Source organism: Ananas comosus, linkage group 4 (assembly GCF_001540865.1).
Source record: "Ananas comosus cultivar F153 linkage group 4, ASM154086v1, whole genome shotgun sequence".
Taxonomy (NCBI): Eukaryota; Viridiplantae; Streptophyta; class Magnoliopsida; order Poales; family Bromeliaceae; genus Ananas; species Ananas comosus.
In genome coordinates this window covers 1,004,150-1,030,734 of record NC_033624.1, presented here as the reverse complement: position 1 = coordinate 1,030,734, position 26,585 = coordinate 1,004,150, and the positions used below count along the sequence as shown (strand labels likewise).

Here is a 26,585-nt window from a genome sequence, read left to right as displayed (position 1 = left end):
TACAGAGGAGTGTTTCAGTTGAAAACAATGTCATAAATATTTAAGAAAAAACTTCAAATATCTCCTCTGTAGTTTCGTACTTTTTTACTTTTAGTACTCTGTGATTTAAAATGTATCAAGTTAGTAACCCGTGATTTCGCAATTTCTCACTTTAGTTTTCTGTGGTTTCAAGTGTATCAAGTTAGTATTTTGTGGTTTCGCACTTTCTCACTTTAGTACCCTGTGGTTTAATATTTCGTTAAATTATATACTCCGAAATGGGATAATAAAAAGAAAAAAAATTAAAACCTCAGGATACTAAATTGATACAAAAATAAAATTACAGGGTACTAACTTGAAACACTTGAAACACAAGGTACTAAAGTGAGAAAGTGCGAAATCACACGGTACTAACTTGATACACTTTAAACCACAGGGTAATAAAGTGGAAAAATGCGAAACCACGAGGAGTATTTGAAGTTTCCCCAATATTTAATTATTATTTTATATATTATATATATATATATATATAAAATGTTAATTAATAATTGTATCCGTATTGCTTTCAAATATTAGAGTGTAAATTGTTGAAACATTAATGCATAATTTCAATGAATTATTAAAATACATATACCAGTTCACTAAACTGATTTGAACGAGTTTGAGTAAATTTTAAGCTAACCTAATCTTTTGGAATAAAGATTCCAGGATTGAATCATGATCCAACTGGTTTGACCAACAAATTCAACCCGAGTTTTAAAACATCGCTATGAGATGATCTTCCTCTTTTCCAAAATTTTAACTGTATTGCAATGCTAAAGCAAAAATTTTCTTCCAACTTTATTTTTTTTCCCCACTGTGGAAAGGAGAAGTTTAAGTTTTCAAAAAGTATTTTAAAAATAATTTTATGAGTAAAAAAACTATTTTTTACTTTTTTTAATTTTATAAAAAAATATTTATTTTTAAAAAATTTAATCTAAATAATAATTTTTTTAATGTAAATAAAAAATATATCCCTCGACCCTTTTTCCCAGCTCTCTCTCTCTCTCTCTCTCTCTCCCATACGTATATATAATATATGCTAAGAGGCTCATAATAAATAATAATAATTACTATAATTTTTCGAAACTATTCTCCGCAATAATTTTATCGCCACTAGGGTGGGTTCTCGTGCTAGGGTTTCCTTCGCGGAGCAATCGAATCCAATCGCATCGAATCGAAGCTTCGAGATCGATCGATCGATCCATGGAGGCCGATTCGTGGAGCCGCCTCTCCGCCGCCGCCTCGAAGCGCCTCCTCCAATCGCGATACGGTGAGAGCCCTCGAATCCGTTCACCTCCTTTTTGTTTCGTTTGGGATCGATTGGTCGATCGATGTGGTTTGAATCTTTTGATCGGGGGTTTTGGAACCCTAGATTTGTACCTAGGGTTCGAAGAGGTGGACGGCGAGGACGACGAGTCGCGGGCGGAGTTCAACTGCCCCTTCTGCGCCGAGGATTTCGATTTCGTGGGGCTTTGTTGCCACATCGACGACGAGCACCATGTCGAGGCTAAAAATGGGGTATTTACTCTCTTTTTCGATGGTTTAGAGATGTATTGAATCGGTTTCCTTAATCGAATAGGTCTTATCTTACAATTACTGCGATATTAGGATCATAGGACTTTCTATTTTTGTTAAATAAGTCCCTTTTTTTCTTACTCTTATCTCAGTTGGGTTCAGCGTAGATCTTTTTTTTTAGCTGTATTGCTTGCTATATTTTGATTGATTAATTTAGTTTTTTAATGAAAAATCTGAGCTTTGATAGTTCTATTTTGCCACCAACAATATAAATCCTCCTCCTTTTTTTCCCCATCAATTTGTTTACTTTGTTGAGGTTTCTCTATTTTTGTTCTTTTAGGAGAAAAAATTACTGTGAGGTTGCATCCCAAGTAACATGCTTGTCGTTGAATTCTCACTTCTAGTTGTGTATGTCGGTATTGATGGGATGAAAAAAAAGAAGAAGAAACCCCAGTAGATGTTCAACTGGAACTAAAACTGTAATATTGAGTTAATTGAGAAAAAACTGAAATGTATTTTTATCCTGGAAACGAGTTTCCAAGATAAAAGAGACGGATCAGCACTTTTGGGAATTTGAAGTGCATTTTGGGATCGCTCGATTATTTCATCTGTAGGTTGTAAAAGGAAAGGTCTATAAAAAGGAGAGAAGTGCATGATATCTGTAATGCGACAATCATTAAGACATTACTGATAATCGGTAAGAACAAAGCTGGAATAACTTGTCATAGTTGGTGGGGATCCCATCACCTAGCTTTCCATTTTCTCTCTAGAACTATCACACATTGTCGACTTATAACCAACTTCACATTTAGCATAGTGATGTGACTAAGGGAGTACTAAGTCGAAGGTTGGACAAACAAAAATTTGGCTGCATTGGGTGCTGAAGGTGGTAACTGTCTCTTCTTCTTAATTTTAATGATTTCAGTTCGTACTAAACTTAAATTACGTTGGTTTATTTTCCTCTTCAACCACAAAATGGGCAATGTTTATAACATTAAAGAGGGAGGAGTAATTGGCTTAGTAGGAAGCACTCTCTCTTTCCAGCAATGACCACTCAGAACTCAGGTCGTCACAATGTGCTAGTCTTTTGCTAAAATGTTGAATTGGATTCCAGTTTTCTTTAATTAATTCAGTTAGTCGATCAACTAGATGCTTAATAGTTAATAATTAATCCATGTACAAGAAAAGGATAAATTCTTTTATAGGAACCCCAATATGCGTTGAGCTTAAATATGTCTCATGTGTCGTCTATAGGAAGTTAGTCATGCACTCTTGGATGAGTTCCTGTGAAGGTGTTTATATACAGAAGTTGGTGAAAATGCAGAATCATACAAATGTATAAATAAATAGATGCAGATGTGCCCACTTTACACACAGGCTCATAGTGTGTGAAATTATACTATGCATAAATATACCCAACCATGCAAAAAGTTGTACGAAGTTAGCCTTCAAGATTTTGGAATTAATGTGATAGTATTGACGCTAAGAGTTCTAATCAGTTGCATCTTGCAGGTATGTCCCATTTGTGCAGAGAGGGTTGGAATGGACTTGGTTGGGCACATGACAATGCAACATGGAAGTTACTTCAAAATATCCTTTACCACAGTGGTTGTTATCTACAAACTTTACAAAGTCCTCTATCTGATAGCATCTTAGTGAAAAATTTATTTGTAGATTTTAATTGAGCACAGTTTATAGTTAAAACATACAGACCTTGCTTGAACAATTGTGCATATTAAAATGGGTCCCTAAACTTTAAATTTTTGGCTTTACTACCTAACCGTCATCATTTGTGATGTCAGATAATTCTGTGAGCTTCTTTCAAAACAAACAGGTTTTGTCAAAAATGTATGGAATATACTGTCAAGTTTCTTTAGCTCATAGAATATTCAGGTCAAAAGAGTTAGAAATTCCATTATCAAAAGGTAGAGAAATAAAAATAACGAGAGGTTGCATAGTGACATCAAAACTTTTAACATTCAGACACTCTCATTTCAAAGCGGGTAATATATATGTTTAACCTCTTTATCTGACTGCGGGTAAATGGCTGTTTCTTTTGCCTTCCTTAATAGAAGATTACTTGCAACGTAGACGTAGATTTCGCAAAGCTTCTACAGGGTCCCATTCTCTGCTTTCTTTGTTGCGGAAGGACTTGAGAGATGGCAATCTACAAGCTCTTCTTGGAGGATCTTCCTGTACGGCTGCTCCTTCTGCAGTTGCACCCGATCCATTGCTGTCATCTCTGGTTTACAATTTGCCCATAGGTGAATCACCGAAAGGTTTACAAGCTGAGTCACTGGATAATGCCTTTTTGATTAATGACTGTTCAGATGAAAAAGTTGTAGAGAGGTATGTTGTTATTGATTGCATATTTTTCTTTCAGTAGAAAAATATTTGTACCCCCTCCCCTCAATTCTAGACCATTTTAACCCTGAATTTTATATATATTTTTAATTGGCATGTCTCTACTAGTGCTCGATTTGATTTGAGTTATTTCCCCTTGGTTGAATTGGTGATCACGTTAAATTAATAGTGATCCTACTAAATTTAATTGCTCCTCCTGCTTTTCGCCCGGACAAAATTGGATGTTTAATTAATACTTATTGGCCTATAGGTAACAGAGAGGTTCATTTCTCTGGAATTTCCAATTAAACTATTTCTAATAACAATAATTAAAACAAGCAATACTTAAGGGGGTGTTGGTACAAAAGTATAAAATTCAAGTTCAAAATGGTCTATATTTGATGGTTTCTCTACACATTTTTATCTATTCTCTTCTGCGTCGTCTCATCTTTAATTTCTTTGGATGCCCCTTTTTTTTGGTATGAACGAAAGTTTTCTTACACTTCCTGCATGGAGTGGTTTGATGGTGTCCGACGTAAGAATGTTACTAAAGGGAGTTGATTTAGTGCGTGAGATTTTTTTTTTTTTCTGTCTGATGCTAGATAAGCTTATAAAGATTGATTGGTGACGTTGAAGTTTTACATTTTAATGAACATCAAATTCTTCTATTGCAGTCAATTTTATGACTTGTGAGCCTATGCCTTCTTATTGCAACAGTTTTGCTAAGGTTAATACTGTACTCTGAATGTCGGACTTATTTTTCACTCGTCTTTGTTGTTGCCGATATCCAGAAAAAGGTGTTGTCGAACAAACCAACAGTAATGAAAGCAAGTTGCTGGGGCAGGTAGTTTTGAAGTCTGATTATTATCCCTTGTTCTTCATCTTACAGAACCGAGCCGTCCCTCTCCGACAAGGATCAGGAAGAGAGAGCCCGAAGGAGTGAGCTCGTGCAGGAGCTCGTGCTTTCGTCAATCTTCGACAACACTTTATGAGGGAGTGCTTCGTGTGCAACAACAGCAGCAGAAGTGCTTCTCAGGAAGCAGATGATTGTTCGCAGATCGTACCTACCATTGCTTTCTTTTGTGGTTCTGTCGCCGCTTATCGGACTCTTCAAAGAAGAAGAGCAGGGGGGATTCAACCTATGGCATGTATGTATGTATGTTGGCTACTACTCTATTGCAGGGAAAAGAGGGAGAAGAGCGAGAGAAACTCATGTATTTAATACTTGCACTGGACATGTTATATTCGGTACTATTTTTTGGAGGGGCACTTCGCATATTTGAAAGGGGAAATAGCTCCACCGTTTTCTACTCTCCGTACAAGTTTATGCACCCGATTGTATTTTGTGGGGGGGGCTTGTTGTATTTGTCATTTTATTTATATCATCATTGAGCTTTATTATAAAGCATTACACTTCGTTTAACTTTTTAACCTTTTTATCTCAGGAGTTTTTTTTGGGGGGGTGGGGTAACTTGCTAAATAGTTAATAATTTAAGGGTATTTAATTAATGGATTTTTCCCAATTCGCAAGTGATTTTATTTAGCCACGAGCCATAGTACTTTTTTGAGGCGACGTGATCATCACTCTTCATGCAGAGGCTCATACGTGGGGCTCACGTGTGCGGTCACTTTTGTTCCACGTGGGATTGAGATGCTGCTGCATAAATAAATTCCCTTAAAAAAGTAGGAAAGGAAGTGGGAAAAAAAAGGCAGGGAGTAGATAGCAATTTTGGCAAAGAGGTGGAGCAAAAAGCAATCCATAAATCTATTCTATCGCTTTTATTATAGCAACAACGAAGAAACACGTTCATCATATAAAGTAATAAATAAATAAATAAATATAAAAATTCAAAAAGCGAAGGAAAATTAGCAATAGCTTTTGTCCAGTATCAAAGCGTGGGAAAGAAAACTCCCAAAAAGTTGTTTTAAAAAGGACTGTTTTTGAAATCGAGTTCCTATTCCTAGCATTTGATATGACGATAATAACGAACTCCAAATTGATATTGATATATTTACCATAACTTTAAATGCTAAATTATTATTAAAATCAAATTAAAGCTCGTAGCTAGTGCTAAATTATAATAATTAACAAAACAAAACAGAACCAGCGACCGTTGCAAATATTCTCCGAACAAAAGCCTCGCCCAAAATAAAAAAAAAATAATAAAATAAAAAAAATAAAAGGCAAAGCACAAAGCGGCGAAAAAAACAGGGCTTTTGTGCACCTTCTCTCCGCTTCCCTTTTGTCTCCTTTTCCCCACATCCCGAGCTTTTTCTAGGAATTGGGGTTAGGGTTTAGGGTTCATGCCTCTCGCTCTCTCCACACCACGACGAATCGAAGCAGAGCTCCAATGGCCACGGGGCCCCGCACGGTCGCAGCCTCGATCGGCGCGACTACCCCGTCTCCTTCCGCCTCCCTTCTCCGAAGCTTCTCCGGTCCATGTACAAAACCCTAAAACCCCACCACCTTTTTTATCAACAAATTTTTGGCACAGTCTCACACCTTGTTGGTATTCCGTACCCCAATCTCGAGCTCGCGCCCCGAGAATCTCTGGTTTGTATCTTTCCCCCCTTGTCCTCTGACAAAATTCCTATCCTTTTGGGGGGTGAAAAGATCGAATCTTGGCATTTCTAGGGTTTTACGATGAGCCCTACTTTACGTTTCGGGCGAAGCTTCGGCGCTGCTTCGCCCGCAGATCCCTCCTCATCCGTTTCTCCCATTTATAGTAGTTACTATTTTGAAGTGTGCGCGGCGGTTGATTCGGTGGCCGTTACTGGGCTTAGGGTTTTGTTGTTTGGTTTAGCTCGTAATGGATCTGAAAAGGGCTTTGGAGGAGGAGGAAGAAGGGGGGAAGGGTGAGGGATTGTTGGCTCGGGAAGCAAAGAGACGACGAACATTTCTCAAGTGAGTGGCATTTCCTATTCTTTAATTTAATTTCGTTTCTTATTTTCAGTGTGTGATAGGTTCTTAGAATTTCTTCTTTTTTTTTTTTCCTTTTTCTGTAACAATTTGCTTATAATTATTGTAGTTCGATGCGAGAAGTAATGGGAGCACAGTACATGCAGCGCCATTTGTCAAAGATGGAACCTTTTCTTCGCAAAGTGGTAGAGTTAATGTTGCTCAAGTATCTTGCTATTGATGAGTTTGATTTTTGAGAAATTGAATTTGACATTTTAATTCATGTGGTTCTGTGTTTCTTTCCTTATACTTGGGATTCGAGAAATGGAAAAAAAAAAAAGTGTTTTGCTCCATTTCAGAGATTCAGCTTCTTGGTGCAGTGTGAATCTGTTGGGCAATTCTAATAAAATTAGTTGATTCGAACAGCTTTATTCAAAGAATATCTCGAGGCACTCTAGTTGTTCAAAGCAGGCACTTAGTTAGATTTCAGTCACACTTGTCTTGAAATCTTCTTATTCTGTCGATCTGTGTATAAATCCAGTAAAATAGGAATAGCCGCATTTATTTTCCTATCATCTTTTAGTTGCAATGTCTGTTGATAAATTATATCTAGAGAAGATTTAAAATATACAGTTCTTGCGAAGTTCACGTAATTTTAAAAATTATTGTATTGGTTGTTGCCTGCTTCATTTGTGTGTAGTTGGAAATTTTGTGATGCCTGTGTTGTATATGCATTTATAGCATTAATACTTGTAAATTTTTTACCGTTAGATTTACTCCTCGAATCATTTTCAACCATTAGATTATATTATTCAACCAACCACCCACTCAACCCTAGGGGGCCCACATCATCCTAACTGTACATCACTTAATCTAATGGTTAAAAATCTACAAGCACCAATAACTTGGTACTTTTAAAAGCATAGGAGCTCAATTCTCTCTCTCTCTCTCTCTCTCTCTCTCTCTCTCTATATATATATATATATATATATATGTATATATATATATATATGTATATATATATATATAGCAACTTCTGATGCCTCTCGAAAAGTAATGTTCCTTATTGTTTGATATGTTGTGCTCTGTAATGGATATCAGGTGCAAGAAGAGGTGGAGAAAGCTCTGTATCGTCATGTGCGTTTAGCTCCGAAGTAAGCATTTTAGAAACTATATGCCATACCGCTGTCATTTTAAGTTATATATTAAAATGCTTCATATCATTGCCCAACACTTAATATCAATTAATAATTCATCAGAATTATTATTTTGGGAACATGTTCAGAATCACTTATTTTTTAAATTTAAGAGTGGGACCTATTGAGACAATTTTAAGAAATTTTATTTGCAAAAAAAAGAAATCGTCACAAACAACAAGAGTTAACAGAAAAAACAAAACTTGTAAAAGCATCACAAAAAAAACTGACGTCAGTTGTCATTTTTCTGAATAAAGCTGCTTTAAAACTACTGATAGACATGCAGCTATCTTAAAATTGTTTTTTTTCGTCTTTTTTCTTACTGTCCTTAGATGCATTTGCATTTTGTCTTTTAGAATTCCTCATCAGATTAAGGCGGCTTCAAACAAAAGATATCGGCTGCAATTCCAGGGTACTCTGCCCCAAACACTCTTCACAGGCAGCAAAATAGAAACCGAGAACAAAAAACCAATCCAAGTTTCAATTTTTGATTCGGCATCAAACCGGATAATATCAACCGGTCCTTCATCGTCAATCCAGATCGAAATTGTTGTTCTTGACGGTGATTTTGGAACGGATTCACAATTGGGCTGGACTGAAAAGGATTTCAGTGAAAATATTGTACGTGAAAGAGAGGGCAAAAGACCTTTACTCGCTGGGGAACTGGTAATCACACTGAGCAATGGGGTTGGTTTTATTTGTGATGCCACTTTTACTGATAACTCCAGCTGGATAAGAAGTCGAAAATTCAGGCTAGGCGCGAGGGTCTGTCAAAATAATTCTGGAGTTGAAAGAGTACATGAAGCAGTTAGTGAAGCTTTTTGTATTAAGGATCACCGAGGAGAGTGTAAGTCCAGATCTTGTCAACTTTTGACTATTTAATTTTTTCTAGAAAATAACATATGCACCCTATAAATTTGTTAATGGCTTTTAAAGTTGGCAATATAGTATATGCCTTTATACACATAAAAAATACTCAGAATGCCCTTAAATACCATTAAGTGTCCTTGAAACTGATTTTCATTAAACTCCTTTGGAAAGAGTATATATGTATCAGGAAATCAATTTTTTTGGGCAGATTTATGCAATTTTGATGCTTATAGGTGTATGGCTCAATAAATTTTTGTTACCGGCATTATCTAAAATATCTTTGAATTTCAGTGTACAAGAAACATCATCCTCCAGCATTGCTTGATGATGTGTGGCGGTTGGAAAAGATAGGAAAAGATGGAGTTTTTCATAAAAAACTCGCAGACTTTGGGATCATTACTGTTCAAGACTTCCTGAGGAATTTGGTGGTGGATCAAGATAGGCTTCGTCGGGTGAGAAAACCATATCAATTGTGATTTCTTTTTGGAGATAAAGACTTCCTTGTGCACAAACTAACGGCTCTCACCCCCTCCCCCCTCCTCTCTCTCTCTCTCTCTCTCTCTCTCTCTCTCTCTCAATTTTCTCTTGCATACTTCATAGTTACTTGGCACTGGGATGTCAAATAAAATGTGGGAAGCGACCACTGAGCATGCTAGAGAGTGCATTCTAGAAGACAAGCTATACTCATATTGTAGTGAGCAGGGAGTTGTACTGCTGTTCAACTGTATATATGAGCTTGTGGGAACAATAATGAATGGCAACTGTTACAGTTTGGATGAACTTACTGCAACTCAAAAGGTACTTCTGCCCAAACTTAATTTTTCCTCTACTTTTTTATATAAGTATCAATTTTGTGTTAGTGTTTTTGTCTATTGTCGAGTAAGTTTTTTTAATGGCTAATAGTTTTGATGAAGATCTTGAGTTTTTTTGACGCTTATGCACTAAAACTTTTAATTACACTTAGCTTCTCTACATCCTGTAACGTATGTTATCTATCGTTGAATGTTTGATATTTGTTGAACGTGCTGTGGAAATTATAAGCCATTCATGTTAATTTGAATGATATCGTTCCTACGTATATCTAAATTACCCTTGAATTTTAATATTTTATCTTCTAGTCTTCTCTTCTTTCCTACATCTCTCAACCACTCTCAGGCAATCGACTCGTTCTTTCCTTCATTCCATTCTTCACCAATTATAATTGGCAAATATGCAAAGTTCAAAATTTTGTGGGTTTGAGCAGCATTAGTATCAAAGTATTACAGACATTAATTGGTTATGAAATGATGTGCATATCTTGTTTGCTAAGAGAGTTGCTATTTGTCCTAAATAAGGCCTGTTTGTTTTCAGGTATTGGCGAACAAGTTGCAGCAAGATGCTTATAGATTTCCGGGCCATATACTTGAGTTCAAAGAACAAGTTGTTAACAATAACGCGAGTCTACCATCTCCAACTGATGTGGTTACTATGCCAATGCCGAGCTTGATGGACCAACAGATTCCTCATCCCGCTCCATCCATTCAAGGTGAACTAAGACTCACAATTATGATGACATTAAATGGGGAAATTGCACCATCGGTCATTGAACTTATCGTAAAATTTCACATGGGTCAACGCACTTCAATTTGTTACATGCAAGGGACTTCAATTCCTGTTTCAATTGGCTTCAGCTATCAAATCTCAATAATTTCCTACAAATAAAGCTCGAGTTCAGTGTATCGATTGCTCTAAATCTGAAGTCACTGACAAGAGAAATTTTATGACCACTTAGCCTTAGTTTACTTTTCATGTTACAACGCTTGTATGCTCTTCTAAATTAACATTGTGGCCACCTTGTCTGCCAGGAAATACAATTTTAGAAGATATGTCCCAGTTGAGTGGGCATGATTCTTATCCGCTCAATTTGAGTTCCTTCCAAGCAAATAGTTTGAATGTGAGGGATCTCTACGAAGAGTGGGGAAGCTTACAGCCTAGAGGATTGGTCAACCCAAGCATGGCAGGTGAGAATGTGAAGATGGGTTCTAATTTTGAAGTAGATATGTTGAGCTCTTCTCCATATTGCTCGATTTGGGATCATTGTAATGGCTTCATTCAGGTCTCGGGTGATAAGAGTGCGCATTATGCTGCCCGTAGGAAGTGGGTTAAGCTGATCGCGGTGCTAAAATGGATGGCGGTTTTAAGACGATGCTCAGCGAGAAGAGCAGTTTTACTGAATAGCATTGCCTGGCAATGGAATTGAGAGTGTGGCGAACCTCTTCGCAATGCTAACGATCAGTTGGGCTTTGTTCCAAGGAGTTCAAAAGACGTCGAAAGCTAGAGCTCCCGCAATTTGAAGTGACCCTGGATCCAGTTAGTTCGATGTTTATATGCTGTAGATCTCCTAGGTGGTGGAGAAATTCTGTTTTCATGTTTCTTTTTCTTTTCGCCTTTTGTTTTAAGATGTGGGCTTTTTCTCTATCCATTTTGTTTATCCTTGTATGTAAAAATGTATTGTTATGTTTGTTTATTTTCATCGGCATAATATTTGGTTCATTTATGTTTTCTCACTTGGTCTATGTTCTATTTATTTCTTTAAAGTAAGCAACAACAAAATGCTAGTTACCAAATTTCACACATCTCAGATTTCTTATTCTCTAAATGTTTTATGATAAAGCAATATATAAGTTGTGAATCTCAGCTTTCCAACAACAAAAAAAAAAAAGAACTTATGAATCTAAAGTTGATTGTGTGAGAAATTGTTGTGATAATAAGATGGGCTTCTTGGGTTCCCTTACCCCAAGTATAATATATGTTTAGTTTGAATATAGTTGTTTGAACGAGCTTTGTAACTTTTTCATTAGAAATGCTCGGGAACTTCTTCTTTCAGGAGACATAGTTCAGTTTTTTTCAAAGCTGCAAACACTAAATCCTAATTCCATCTTTTCGACTTCGTCGAAAATTTCTGGCTGTGTGTTTGTTAAATATTTAATTTTGGCTTTGAAATAGGGAAGATGTTCCAAATCAATTATCGTGGAGTAATCAGATACTAATCGCTCGATTGCAGCGTCAGATGCTGGTTCTGAGTACTCGGCATCCGACGCTAATTATTCGCTTTTGGAACAAACTATATATGTTCTTTGGCAAGTTGCTGAGTATAACATTCCTGTAGCTTTCATTTCCTCTAAGATTTTTCCGAAAATGGTAAGTTGATGAGTGATTAACTTCCCATCAATTTAAGAGCTGATCAAATCTGATTTAGCAAAATAAACCAAATTGTAGAAGAAAAGAATTATCACTCACACCTTGGGAGTACCTTGCTAATGATATAACAGGTTTGAGAATTTTGTCCTAGGAGTAGTTCGAAATATTTTAACGAAAACTCGAGAGTTCTAAGATTTTATAACCACCATGTTTAACTGAGAACAGTGAGACTCAAATGGTTGTTACAATTTTATTATGCCCCAAAGAAAGGTCAAAGGAATAAAATTCTCCTTCAACTAGATTGGCCAACCACAATTGAGGCCTATTTCGTCTTGCTTGTGCGATAGTTCAATCTTTTTTCTCCTGATCTAACCTTCTGTCTGATAGCTAAATACATTATTTATGTATTAGACCACCTGTTCAATGGACCTAGTCAAATGCCTAACTCGCCATTTACATGTATTTATGCGTCGCAATTACAAGAGCCAGCCAAATGTCAGATTTGTCACTTGCATGTGTTTACATATTACATCAGTATCGTTACGGAACCAAACAGAATCTTAAAAATCATATGATTTTTCTACATTATGTTCTAACTTTATTCGCCCGCCATATATAATAAGTGAGGCATGTTTGGCCTAGCTTGTGCAACAGTTCTATATTTCAGCTTCGAGCTTCTCTATGATAGTAGAAAAACATCATCTATCTGTCCGATCGATTGCTTATTTTTATGAGTCGGAAAATGTTTACTTTGTTTTTGTCACACATTTATTTGTGGAAACCATTCAGACACCTGATTTGTCACTTACACGTGTTTACATTTGGGTTAAAACTTGTACACATTTATGAACGAAACAGAATCTAAAAATCATAAACGTTACTTTACATGGCTTAAGCTTCCAGCTCTTGGCCAAAATGGAATGAACCCTTTTTAGGAACTCATCAAGAAAGCTTCAATGCTTTCTTAGATTCTCTACAGCTCAGATATTTTATTACAAACCCATGCTGAGGCATTTACCAATTTCCCCAAACAAGTCCTATGTTAATATATATATATATATATCACCATTCCAATTTTAAATTTCTTAGCTGTTTCTATACGAGAGCGATTGAACAGTAGTGAGGTTTTATTTATGTTAGCATATATTGCACTTGTTCAAGAATAGCTGCTGCTTCTATTTAGGAAAGAGAAAATTTTGGCTCCTGTATTTTTAACTGGTTTCAATTGTACGAATAGAATAACTTGTACCAACCAGCTAATAAGCTGAGAACAAGATTGAACTTAACCGGCTGGCTTGATATAATTTATCATTCGTTACAGATATTTTAGCAGACAGAATAATCTTGCTGCTCATCTGCGACGCAATGCATTTAAACTCTTTTCTATCCATAGGTTGCTTGGTATTTAATTTCGGATCCTCAGTGGAGCAGATCCGAATCCGACCCGTTTGGGACAAGACCAAACGGCGTTACGGGTGGCGCAAACAGGTTTGCGTCCGCACCCCGCCGCTGTTTCGAAACCATTACGGTGTCCCGCAAAAAAACACCGCTTAACTCAAGCCGTCACCCGGTAGATCCACGCCACGTGTTCCGTATGAGGCCCTCGGGCGTTCTCATCCGCACGATGCGTGGGCCCCGCACTTCCGTTACACCAGCTCATCGAAATTAGGTGCGCTGAAGAATCGCCCCCAAATTAATACGGGGGCATTTTGGTCATTTCACCACTTGACGTCGCCGATTACTCCACCTCCCCCCCGTTTAAATCGCCCCCCACCTCTCTCGCTCTTACTCTTTCTCTCTCTATCTCTTTCTCTCTCCTCTCTTCGCCGACCTTCTCTCTCTTCTAAGGTACGGATCCTTCAACACCCCACTCCTCCCCCCGCTTTTTCTCTCTCCACCCCGTATTTTCTACTATTTATTTTATACGCACCAATTTTTTTTTTTTTTAAATTGAGAAGAAAAAGGAAAAAAAAAATGAGGTGCTTTTGGTAGCAACTGTTCCTTTCTCCGTCGCAAGGCCGCACGCATCATCAATTTTCGCGCACGAAAGAATTTTCGCAAATAAGTGCCCGAAGTTTATTTCGATTTTAAGTTAGTCTATATTTAGGCCCTTTTAGGTAATATGGGGAGAGGGAGGGGGCCGAGCTCCAAAACGGCCAATGGGAGGCGGCGGCGACGGGGGCGATACAAGGAGGAGGAGGAGGACGACGACGACGATGATGAGGAGTACGTGGCGGAGGAGGAATACGGGGAGGGGTCGGGGAGCTCCGCCGAGTCCTTGGTCGCTTCCGAGGAGGAATCCGGGGAGGAGGAGTTCGATTTTGGCGGATCCGCATGCTCCGAGGAGGACGATGATGCGGTGTTCGACGAGGAGGAGGAGGAGGAGGAGGAGGAGGAGAAGGTAGAGAAGAAGAGGATCTCGCGATCGGAGCCACGGAGGAGCTCCTCTAATGGCCGGAGAAGGGGTAGGACGGCTAAGGTTTCGGATGATGATGATGATGATTATGAGGGGGAGGAGGAGGAAGAGGAGGAGGAGGAAAAAAGGACGGCTGCGATTGGGAGGAAGAAGGGGAGGGTCCGATCTCGCGGCAGGAAAGCTAGGGTTTCGGNGGAGGAGGAGGAGGAGGAGGAGGAGGAAAAAAGGACGGCTGCGATTGGGAGGAAGAAGGGGAGGGTCCGATCTCGCGGCAGGAAAGCTAGGGTTTCGGACTACGAAGAGGAGGAGGACGAGGACGAGGAGGACGAGGACGAGGATTTCTCGCCGGATAAGGAAGATGACGAAGAAATTGATGTTCTTGTGAGCTCTGACAAGATTGGTTCAAGGAGAAATGGAGATACGAGAAAAATCGGAAGGAAGCGCAAATCTAGGGTTTCAAAGACAAAGAATGGGAGGAAAACGGTGAAGCAGCTGCCGAGAAAGAGGCGAAGGAGAAGACGAGAGCAGTTGAGAGATGATGATGACTACGAAGATGATGATTTCATTGTGAAAGATCCGGAGGAAGTAAATAGGAAGACAAAGAAGAAGAGGAACAAGATTGGGAGAAGAAACAGAACAAATAATCCAGCGCCGGTGAAGAAGAGATCGTCGGTGGATTCAGATACATCGGATTTCGAATATGTGACGTCAGATGATGATGATGATTTTGTCGAGGAGGCTCCGGTCAAGAGCAAGAAGAGGAGGAAGCGACGATCATCGATTAGATTGGATTCATCTGACGATTCAGATTACATGATTTCAGAGGAAGAGCTACGTGATCTTGGTGTTGGAGGGGTTACGAACTGCCCGCAGCCGAAGAGGATATTTGCAGGGAGGAAGAATGAGGAGAAAGGGAAGGAGAAACAGGCTGATGATGATTTGGGAAAGCCGATCTGTGGGATCTGCTTGTCAGAGGAGCAAAAAGCATCGATTCAGGGTATTTTGAATTGCTGTGCCCATTATTTCTGTTTCGCGTGTATTATGGAGTGGTCTAAAGTGGAATCGCGGTGCCCTCTTTGCAAGAGGAGATTTGTGACTATTACCAAGTCGTCCAAGTCAGATCTAGGTTTAGGAATCAGGAAGCCTGTTATAAGGGTAGAGAAGCGTGATCAGGTATAATCTTCTTCCTTTTTCTCTTGCCTTATTATGATCTTTTTATGAATTTGGTAATAGTAATCTTGAAATTTATGATCATGTTTTGACTTTTCGCCATTAATTATGACTGTTGCACAGTAGTTGATCACTTATTAGATGTTGATTTTATCAGTAATTTATCTAGCTTTCTTTTTTGAAGCATATGAATTTTCCATCCTTTACCTTATTACCTTTTGCCCTTTTATGAACATTGCATAGTTTGGCTTGTGGTCCTAAGCATTGTTAGGGTACTGAAAATGGCTAAAGATGTAGTGATCTAATAAGGGATTAAACTTTGGTTTTCTAAAATTATCCTCGATAAATAATGGTCTGAACTAGCTCTTTGCTTGCTCTATATATTTCTATGTTGCTGATCCTAATCCCTGGACTGTCTTGGAGTTTTGAATTTGGCATGCTTATGCTGCATTTTTCATTCATGCTTGCATAAATTTTGGTTATTATTTAGACATGCAAGCATCAACTTCACTGATTTTGTTTAGCTAATATCACCAGAATTCAAGCTTCTTCTTGCTTCAATATTCACAATTGGATCATCAATAGCAATGCTGAAAAGTTTGTTTGTGTATTATCAAAATATGTAAATTCACCCTCAGATGATTTTTGAATTAATCGCATGATACAAAGTCCAGTGATTTCTGACTCATGCTGTGTTCCCTCTTTCTTTTCCTTTTTCCTTTTCCCTTTCGTGGTACCATGAGAAAATAAATCGTATTTATACGGACTTGGCTTAATTTTTATTTTCTTCTGTTGTGTCATCCTTGTTCATTTCAAAATATAGTATCTGTGGGCTTTATGATCCATATCTTAGTCTGGCTTCATTCAATTTGACAGGTTTACCAACCATCTGAAGAAGAAATGAGGGGTATGCTTGATCCATATGAGAGCGTCGTGTGTATAGAATGCCAGCAAGGTGGTGATGATAATCTCATGCTACTTTGTGATATATGTGACTCACCCGCGCACACATATTGTGTTGGCCTGGGAAGAGAAGTACCTGAAGGCAACTGGTACTGTGAGTGTTGTAGAGCTGCAGGAGAGGGCTCATCTTTCTCTCAAGCACCCGATACCGTGTTCGATCGGGGAGCTAGAAATAATAATGAAAGCCGTCCTGCAAATGTTGAAATAGACATCAATGCACCTCAAGGTGCAGCTAATACTAATCCTCAGAGATCGATGTTTGATTTAAACCTCTCCCCTAGAGAATTTCCCGAGGAGGACCAGGTGGCAGCATCACAGGTGTCAACTCTTTCTGGGAGGCGTGCAATCCAACAGCGTATAAGGATTTTGCTCTCCAACAGTAGCAGATCTAGGCAGATCTTTCCACGAACTGGTGTGACGCCTGGCATAGAATCTGATAGTGAGCCCTTAGAAATTCAAAGAAATCGAGAACCTTTACATGGTGCGGAAGGGGTGAATTCTTTTCAGTCTCGTACTAATTTGGCTCCGTGCATGCATAGAGAGGGAAGAAGTTTCAGGAATGTGGAGGGGGCTAAGGAGCAAGTGCAGTCCATGGTGAAGAGCGACCTTAAACGCTTGACCAGGGATTCCCCATTAGGTAGGTTTTCTCAAGCTCCATTTTTTTTTTTTGGTGATTGATTTATCTATTATAAGCATCATATGCGCTATCAGAATTTAGAACTTATATTTTTAGAGCTGCATCACCTTTTTTTGGGGACGCAAACTTTGATGATTAAAGCTTGCTTGCTGTTGTTAGGATTTTATGCAACTATTTTGCATTTATGCTTATGTCTACATGCTTGTGTAATTAGAGTTGTTTGCATGCCATATTGTATGATAGGCAGGTACTTCATAGCTTGATCCCTTTTTTAGTACTGCAATTGCAAATGTAAATACTATCTACTACAACCTTGGATTTCTGTAGGACACGTATTGTTGTTTATTGATATATGTTTGTAATTGGCATCACTCTATGCAAAGTAAAAACTCTGATATAATTAACTTGAATTATGGTTTCTTTTTTGTCTTTATTCGCGCGAACTGATCTTTTCTTATATTCACTGAAGAGCGTGACAATTTCAAGCGCATCGCGAGGCGGGCAACGCACATTATTTTGGCGGCATTCGGGATTAAGCACCACAGTAGAATGGTCACAGGCCCCCTTCAGCCTCCTCCCAACTGTTCTCACGACTTCGATGGCAAAGAGCCTGCATTTGTTTCAAACAATTGCTGCTCATCTTGCTTCGGCTCCTTCATTAAAGATATGCTTCAGAAGACGATACGTGAAAGTTCTGATCACTAACATATGGTTTCCATCTTTTGGTCTTCTTACCGATGATCATTTATGTGATCCGGGGAGGCCTTCTCCAGAACATCTGCGAGTTTTGGGGGTTCTATAAGTTAAATCGGCGTCCTCGAGTTTGTGAACTTCTCTATACAACGACTTTCTTGGTTTAAACACTCCTGTTGTACAAAGACTTTCTGGCTCATTGTCGCCTCATAGGATTAAGGGTCGGGACAAGAAAGAGAAGAGGAGAGTGCAAGACTGTAGAGGGAAAAGATGCAAAGCATACTGTTCTTTTAGGTTCTCAAATATTCCTTTTTGCTGATTTTCTAAACCGAACCGTCACATCCGGTTATTGCTTCGTTGTATCAAACATTGCAATCCCACATTGTTGTCTGACATATCCATTCATACTTCATTTCATAAAATTCATATTTATTTTAGCACATTTTGCTAAGTGGTATACATTTTTGAGGTTGTGTTTTGTTTTTAGCGTTAATGGCTTCTCCTATTTATAGAACTCATTTGTATTTCATTCACTACTCTGTTCCTTAAACCTTTTAATGGCAATTGTGAAGAGTTGAAGAATACACAGCTAAAAGAATGCAGTAAACCGTATCCAACTCCAATCGACGGCGGTGATCGATCGAGCAGTGGGTTATCGGACGGCGGACCCTCTCTGTTTAGTGAATTCTAGATTACTTGGAATACGTTATTACATATTTGAGATGTACCATTGGCAACTTATTAATTGTCACCAAATATATGTCCTAGTGTTATTCTTTATTCATAAATATCGTGTGTATTTATGCACGTACTACTGTTTCACTTTTGTAGCGAAAAAAAAAAAAAACTTAACTGATACGGTAACATTTCACGTCACTAGAAAGGGAAAAAAAAAATCTTTAAGGAATTATCTTTTTATGTGGTAAAGAGTGGGCACTAATGTAGTAAGTTTATTTACTGCAATAATCTTATTTAGGGAAACAAGTCCGTTTCCTTATTTTCCCTATGAGAAAAAGAGAAGTTACAGAGCCATTCTTAATGCTATTTAATCAATTCAAAAGAGAAGGGTAATATACATGTACGTACACTCGTCCTTAATTAGTCTCTTCAAGTAGAATGAAATGTACACCATGCTCTCTCTTCAACATGTAAGCACAGTGCACTACTTCAGGGTGGCTTTTCTCTTCTCATTTTGGGTTTTCTACTTTGCCAAAGCCAATGACCCTCCCAATGTGTTTGATGTAACTCATTATGGTGCAGATGTGGATAGAGAGGATAATAAAGCAGTAAGTGACAATTCACCTTTCTCACAGTTCAGGTGTAGGATATTCTTGTTATTTTTTAAGCTCAGAGCTAAAATTAGAGTCTAAGGGCTGGGTCCTACCTGAATATGATTTCATGGGTAGGAATATAGTGGTATCTATTTAGAATGCTATGGTTATTCATGCAGTTGTGTATGTTTTCCTTAGTAATTCATGCACTCCTATTAAATTTCTACATATTTAATTTCTTGGAATTAAAGGTTTATCAAGTTTGCAAGTTTTTGTGAGTTTTCATGGTGAAGGGGGGGATACATTGTCCAAACAAAAAACAAAAAAAAAGAAAACCTGATTCAAAAACCTCAGTTAGATGCCAAATTAAGATAGAAGCTTAGTTTCTTTCTCTATAAATCTGTACATAAATACAACCAAATTGGTTTGAAGAAAGATCAACTAAAGACTCAGATAAATTACCTTACATTAACTTTTCAGCATGAGCCATTTGAATCTTTCTATTAAAGTAAAACAAGCACTCCTACGTTTTGCACTCACTCATTCATGTTCACCAACTTATTTTCCTTCAATTTCTTTTGTTCCTAGGCCTTTTTGGCTGCTTGGAAAGCTGCGTGCAACTTCGACGGTACTTCGCGCCTTTTAATCCCTAATGGGACCTTCAATCTCGGCCCGGTCGAATTCCGCGGTCCGTGCAAGAACAACATTGCTCCTTCGGTTGAGATCAAGGGGTCACTGCAGGCTCCTTTGGAATTTGACGATTTCCCTGATAGCTCTTGGATCAAATTCAACGGCCTCGACAAGTTGGCGGTCACCGGCGGCGGCACCCTCGACGGCCAGGGCGCCCGTGCGTGGTCGAAGAATAAGTGTGACGATGGTCAATCGTGCGATCTTGCCCCCACCGTAAGAATTTACTACTTTAATGCTATGAAAGATTGTGAATTCACCCCAAAGTCCTCTGCAGTTCCAAGTAATCAGATGAATAACCTACATACCTGCTTTGGCCACTTACACCAGTAATCTTTGTACTATCTATACTCATCAAGTGCACATGGTGGAAACTCTACTATTGTATTCCAATAGTAGCAGTTACATGAATCCCTTTGTTAATTAATCACCACCCATGAGGCCATGATCTTATTTATGCTCCAGGAGTTATGAGAAAAGGTTACTAACAGTTTGAGAAAGTTATTGTTTGATGCAGTAATACCAAGAATTTGATAGAGAAAACAAACTGATGTGCCTAGTTTTAAAGATCTCAATGAAGGTAATTAATGGACCATGCTACATTCCCAATTGGGTTGGATGGATTCGCCTAAAATAGTAACTCTCTCATGTGGGTCAACCCGAACCTGACTTGAACCAATTCAGGTAGTTCGGAAGTTGGCTTAGACCCACCCACCCCGAGCGGGTTGGGTTAAATGGGTCACCCAAAATCGCAACCCAAACTTTTTACGTCATTTGATTTGACCCGACCAACCTGACATATGATCCTATAATATGCGACGTGAACTATGTCATGGTTCGAACCCAAATTGGTTTTAAAAACAATACTGGAACAGTGTGTGATACTGGTTCCGACAATTTATATCCGCGTTACGGTGAAGAATAAATAAAATAAGTTTTGTGCATAAGTTGACTATCATTTTCTTATGTATTGATGCAATGATTGAATTACTTGTAGACACTCAAGTTCGAAGAAGTTAGCAATTCGACGATTTCCCTGCTTAAACTTGTCGACAGCAAAGCATTCCACATGAACTTTCACCGGTGCGAGCACATCAACATCCACGACCTTAATATCACCGCCCCAGGAGACAGCCCCAACACCGACGGCATCCATGTAGGAGGAACAAGTCACATCCGGATCAGGAACTCGGTCATTGGCACCGGCGATGACTGCATCTCCATCGGACCTGGCTCAAAAGATGTGCTTGTCTCAAATGTCACTTGCGGACCTGGCCATGGAATAAGGTAAAATTTTACGAATGCACTATCATAGTAAGAATTCTTGGGCTGGTTACAAATTTGCCCCCGATTTCGATTTCATCCTCGAAGTTCCAACTGTAACAATTTCAATGTCATCCTCAGAGGACCAATTATGCAGAATAAACTTCAGGGACTAAATTGTTCAAATTGAAACATAAGGATGTATTTCGAAATCATGATCAAAATGTCAACATGGTGTTTTTTTTTTTGTTGTTGTTTTTCCTCCTAGTGTTGGGAGTTTAGGGAAGTACGACAACGAGACGGACGTGATCGGGTTGCTCGTGGAGAATTGCACGGTGAAGAACACGACCAACGGTGTGCGGATCAAGACTTGGCCCGGGTCATCGGCTAGCCTGGCTCAAAACTTCACATTCTCAAACATAACCATGATCAATGTCTCCAACCCTATCATAATAGATCAAGAGTATTGCCCCCTAGATGGTTGCTCTAAGAAGGTACTACTACTTTACCCAAATACAATCTCACCACTTATAATTGAGTGACAAGTAATGAAAAACTGGTGTTTTTGTTTTTGTTTTTGTTTTTCCAGCCATCGCGAGTACAAATTAGCAACGTAACATTCGAAAACATAACGGGAACTTCGACGACCAAAATAGCGGTGAACTTGTTATGCAGCAGAGATGCGCCTTGCAAAAATGTCGAGCTCGCCGATATCAAGTTGGTAACATGCGATAATAGTAGGCAATGCAGCAACACAACTTCATCCTGCCTCAATGTGAATGGGAGCTTCTCAGGTGCTCAGGTCCCAATCCCATGCCTCTCAAATCATAAAGTTAAGGCAAATTCGAACAGTGTGATAGGTTGATCTAATAGATAATTGTGGTTGCAGGGGTCCAGGGGATAGTGTCTAGGATTGTGAATTGACTTAGAAACTTAAGATTTGTTGGTTAGGGTTGGTGTTCTGTTCTGCGAGGTGTCAAATTGGATTGAAGTTGAAATTATTATAACAGTTTACAAATAAATCTTACAATAGTACGTGCACAAACTATTTAATTCAATAGTTTGTTCTCTGTGTAATCCGCACTCCCTATGCATATTATTTGCAAGCGTAATTATATTCCAAAATATGAGGCATCTTTTACAACTTGATCCTGATTCCAACCAAGTGATTCTATGCAGATGAGACCGAGTTGGAATCGGGCCCAGTTTGATATGGAGGACAACTACATCAAACTCAAATATTGACCCACCAACTCAACTCAGTGTCATGGTGGGGCCCAAATCCATGTCTATCTTATAAACTGTGTCTCTAGTATAGTTGGTTAAAAACTTGATAATTAAGTTTTAAAATTCCCTGATTCAAAACATGTTTACTTCACATTTTAAGTCGATAAAGCGAATAGTTTGCTATTTTTTTTTCTCTCAGGAAAAACAAAAAAAAGATAATACAAGCACGCCATTCTGAAATACATATTTCCTATGCATAAAAAGGAATTATACTTGATCAAATTTTCTAGTTTTATAATATTTGGTCCCCACCTGGACTCCTACCGTCCTCTGGTGGGGAAGAGTGGGGGATCAGCGGCCAGTATGGAGGCCCCGGCTCCACAGGATAGAGATAAACTTATCCCTCTGACCCTGGAAGATATCCAAATCATCAAGACGGTATGTGGCATCTCTGACAAAGATACGGTTCTCGAGGATACCTGCCGGGCGTCTGCGGTTACTGGACTAGGGGCCTAGCCTTCTTTGGGTTGCTGTTTGCTGTTTGGGGTTTTCTCTCTTTTTATGGCCAGGAATAGAACTTTTCGTTTTCTTACGTGGAATGTGAGGGGTCTCAATGACAACCGCAAATGTGCGGTCGTCAAATCTTTCATCCAACACTGTAAATGCTGCGTGGTGTGCTTTCAAGAAACTAAGCTTTCCTCTATCTCTCAAGACAAGTTTCGCTCCTTTGGGGGCTTTCATCTGCAAGACTTCCGTTTTTTAGGTGCCGAAGGGACAAGAGGCGGTCTGTTGACAGCATGGAATCCGACTCTTTTCGATTGCGTAAGAGAGCATTCGGGCAGGTTTTCACTCACCGTTGTGCTTAAGCGGAAAGTGGATGGGAAAATGTTTATGATTACCAATGTCCACGGACCTACGGCGCCGAATCTTAAAGCTGACTTCTTCCTTGAGCTGCGTTCTATCAGCGCAACATCATCAGGGGCGTGGGTAGTGCTCGGGGATTTCAATGTCCTCCTCTCCATTCAGGACAAGAACGGACCGACTACAAATATCAACGATATTCTGAGCTTCAGGGAAACAGTCCAGGAGAGTGGACTGATCGACATCCCCATTGCGAACAAATCTTTTACTTGGTCTAACGGTAGAGTCACTTCGACACTGGAGCGACTTGATCGTGTCTTCATCTCCAACGCTTGGACCCTGGTTTTTCCCCGATCTGCTCTCAGGGCTCTTCCGCGGCCGCGTTCCGACCACACTCCTCTGGTACTCTCATCCTATACTTCTGCTAACCTCTTCAGATTCGAGGCCTTTTGGTTGCGCCACCCTGCACTCCGCGGCATCGTCGCTGCAGCCTGGAGGTCCGTTCTGCATGACACAAATCCGGTTAATCTTATCTTGCGGAAGATTGAGTCGGTCCAATCTGCACTCCGCTCTTGGAGCGCAGACATCTCTTTAGCCTCTAGAGAACAAGGTAAACGCTGCCTTCTTTGGATCGAGTGGTTGGACAAGGCTGAAGAGTACCGACCTCTAACGACGCCGGAATACATTCTGCGACCCAAGCTCAAGACCAGATATGAAGACATTTGTCTGCAGGAGGAGATCAAGTGGAAGCAGCGTTCTCGAGTCCAATGGCTAAAAGTGGGAGATGCCAACACCAAATTCTTCCACCAACAAGCCAGTGCCCGCAGAAGCAAGAATTTCATCTCTAGGCTCTCAACCGGATCAAGCACCTTTACCTCACCCGATCAGATTGCTGGACATCTCCTCTCCTTCTTCCGCAACCAGCTGGGTGTCCAACTTAACCCCTCAGTCGATATCAACTTACACGCGATTTACGCAGATCAACAGATTGATCTTTCATCTCTACATGCCCCCTTCACTATCTCCGAAGTGAAAACAGCTGTATTCTCTTCTGCCCCTGAGAAGGCCCCGGGTCCGGATGGATTGCCAATGCTTTTTTACCAGCATTTCTGGAACCTCATCAAAGACGATATTATGGGAATGTTCAATAACTTCTACAATGGATTGGCGAATCTCACGGGAGCCAACACTGGGTGGTTATGTCTCGTACCGAAGAAGAACGAAGCCCTGTCGGCCAACGACTTCCTGCCTATTAGCCTGATCCACAGTGTCGCCAAACTGATTTCGAAGGTCCTAGCGTCGCGATTACAGAATGTCCTGGGTGGATTGATAAACTCTTATCAAGCGGCCTTCCTAAAGGGTAGACACATCTCTGATAACTTCAATTGCGCCCACATTTTGATTCATCACCTGTACACTACCAAGCAACGTGCGGCTCTATTGAAGATCGACTTTGAGCGTGCCTTCGATCAAGTTGACTGGAGCTTCTTGCTTGACCTTCTCCAAGCGAGGGGATTCAGCCAGCGCTGGATTTCATGGATACGCTCTCTTCTTCACTCGGCTAGTACGTCAGTGATCCTAAATGGCACCCCGGGGAGATCCTTCCCGTGCAGGCGTGGCCTTCGACAAGGTGACCCGCTCTCCCCACTTCTCTTTATCCTGTGTGTTGATGTCCTTTACAGACTTATCCAAATTGCCGTCACCGAAGGATTATTACCGGACGTTGGAATCGGAAATGCCCGCCTGCATACTCTACAATTCGCGGACGATCTGATCATCTTCTTTGATGGATCAACAAGGTCGGCGGCGATCGTAAAGCTGATTCTGGACAAGTTTGCGGGGTGCTCGGGCCTTAAGATCAACTACAGCAAAAGCTCCGTCACCCCAATCAATTTGCCGGACGCTCAAGCATCCTCCTTGGCAACTTCTTTGGGATGCCCAGTGAAAGAATTTCCTCTCAACTATTTGGGATTGCCTCTCTCACCTAAACGGCTGCGAAGAGCTGACTACATGCCGCTCATTGAAAGGATCAGCAAGCGCCTTGCGGATTGGAAGGGACAGACGCTCTCAAGAGGGGGGCGCCTTATACTAATTAACTCAGTACTCTTAAGTATCCCGGCCTTTTTTTGCTCGTTGTTCAAGCTACCTACCTGGGTGCTCAATATCATAGACAAATTTCGCCGCCACTTCTTCTGGAGGGGTCGAATGCTACGTAATGGTTTTCAATGCCTAGTTACCTGGGAACATGTGTGCCGGCCAAAGAAATTGGGAGGCTTGGGTATCCGAAGCTTACGGATCATGAACTTGGCCTTACTTATGAAAGTACTCTGGAATTTCTACACCTACCACAACCTGCCTTGGGTCAAACTTCTAATGCAAAAACACTACAGGTACCGGCACCCTGCAGCTGAAGTCAAATCTGCTCTTAGATGCTGCCCGATATGGAAAGGGATCCTCGACACCGCACCGTCTCTCCACGCATCCACTACTGTAGTGCTGGGAAGTGGACATTTAACATCCTTTTGGAATGCGAGGTGGTCCGGTGGACTCACTCTCAGACACCAATTCCCAAATCTCTATGCCGCCTCGACGCACAGAAATCTATCGGTAGCTAAATGGATCCAGCGTTTTGCCCACAATATCGACCTCGGCTTTGGGACGGGCTTGGGCCGAGACCAGCAACAGGAGGACCTGCCGCGGCTTCAGGTACTGCTCCAGAACACATCACTTACAAACGACAACGACTCTATATCTTGGCGTTGGCATGCGGATGGACGGTTTCAGGTACGACGAGCATACAACTTCCTTATCTATGATGGGGTGAACACAAACTACATTCCTTGCCTCTGGACGATCAAGATCCCGCTAAGAGTGAAAATCTTCATGTGGCTCGCAGCCAGAAACAAGATTCTGACAGCCGATACTCTCGCGAAAAGGGGATGGGTTGGACCATCGATTTGTACCCTTTGCTCAAGAAGCGGCGAGAGTTTACAGCACATCTTCTTCTACTGCTCATACTCAACGACCGTTTGGACGAATCTGCTTCAACACCATTTGACCACTCAGCGTGCCTTGCTCGCGCTACCGGGGGATCTTCCTACTCGCTGGAATCGTGCTCGAATCTCAATCAAAGGACGCCGGCACAGAAGAGGCTTCGACACCTTGCTCACAACTATTTGCTGGGAATTATGGAAGGAACGAAACAAACGAATCTTCGACAACCAGCTATCTAGAAGCGGCGAACTTGAAAGAAAAGTGATAGACACCATGGCTCTGTGGCAACGTGCTCTTGGAACGTGATGGGTGTAGATTAGTGCCTTGCAATGTTTTCTTTGCTGTATTTTCTTACTTGTCTTCTTACCTTCTCTTATAA

General features: G+C 40.2%; 4 protein-coding genes across 11 annotated transcripts; all 4 read left to right on the top strand.

Moving 5' to 3' along the window:
• Positions 1,030–5,302, top strand: LOC109709445 (protein DEHYDRATION-INDUCED 19 homolog 2-like). 6 transcript variants are annotated; one of them, XM_020231697.1, is made up of 6 exons: positions 1,030–1,291; positions 1,394–1,539; positions 3,049–3,126; positions 3,617–3,800; positions 4,554–4,606; positions 4,769–5,302. In XM_020231697.1, exons 1-6 carry the CDS (start codon positions 1,225–1,227, stop codon positions 4,820–4,822), a joined length of 582 nt encoding a protein of 193 aa, XP_020087286.1. In that variant the 5' UTR covers positions 1,030–1,224; the 3' UTR covers positions 4,823–5,302. The 6 variants fall into 6 exon arrangements, with proteins under 6 accessions (XP_020087286.1, XP_020087285.1, XP_020087287.1 ...); XM_020231696.1 differs by having other exon boundaries at positions 1,031–1,291; positions 4,597–4,606; XM_020231693.1 differs by lacking the exon at positions 4,554–4,606 and adding an exon at positions 4,671–4,676 and having other exon boundaries at positions 1,032–1,291; positions 3,617–3,885.
• On the top strand, positions 6,059–11,390 carry LOC109709504 (calmodulin-binding protein 60 C-like). Of its 3 annotated transcripts, XM_020231769.1 has the most exons (10): positions 6,059–6,321; positions 6,684–6,784; positions 6,909–6,984; positions 7,880–7,932; positions 8,331–8,821; positions 9,136–9,296; positions 9,445–9,642; positions 10,195–10,369; positions 10,689–10,844; positions 10,940–11,080. In XM_020231769.1, the coding sequence occupies exons 1-10, from the start codon at positions 6,184–6,186 to the stop codon at positions 10,948–10,950; spliced, it is 1,560 nt and encodes a 519-aa protein (XP_020087358.1). In that variant the 5' UTR covers positions 6,059–6,183; the 3' UTR covers positions 10,951–11,080. The 3 variants fall into 3 exon arrangements, with proteins under 3 accessions (XP_020087358.1, XP_020087356.1, XP_020087357.1); XM_020231767.1 differs by having other exon boundaries at positions 10,689–11,390; XM_020231768.1 differs by having other exon boundaries at positions 6,059–6,433; positions 6,515–6,784; positions 10,689–11,390.
• On the top strand, positions 13,843–18,436 carry LOC109709156. Its single transcript, XM_020231231.1, has 5 exons — positions 13,843–13,872; positions 14,132–14,548; positions 14,639–15,613; positions 16,487–17,210; positions 17,680–18,436. Exons 2-5 carry the CDS (start codon positions 14,147–14,149, stop codon positions 17,913–17,915), a joined length of 2,337 nt encoding a protein of 778 aa, XP_020086820.1. The 5' UTR covers positions 13,843–13,872; positions 14,132–14,146; the 3' UTR covers positions 17,916–18,436.
• On the top strand, positions 19,025–26,512 carry LOC109708688. Its single transcript, XM_020230504.1, has 7 exons — positions 19,025–19,189; positions 19,763–20,190; positions 20,718–20,775; positions 20,859–21,148; positions 21,393–21,618; positions 21,714–21,918; positions 23,115–26,512. Exons 1-7 carry the CDS (start codon positions 19,025–19,027, stop codon positions 26,510–26,512), a joined length of 4,770 nt encoding a protein of 1,589 aa, XP_020086093.1.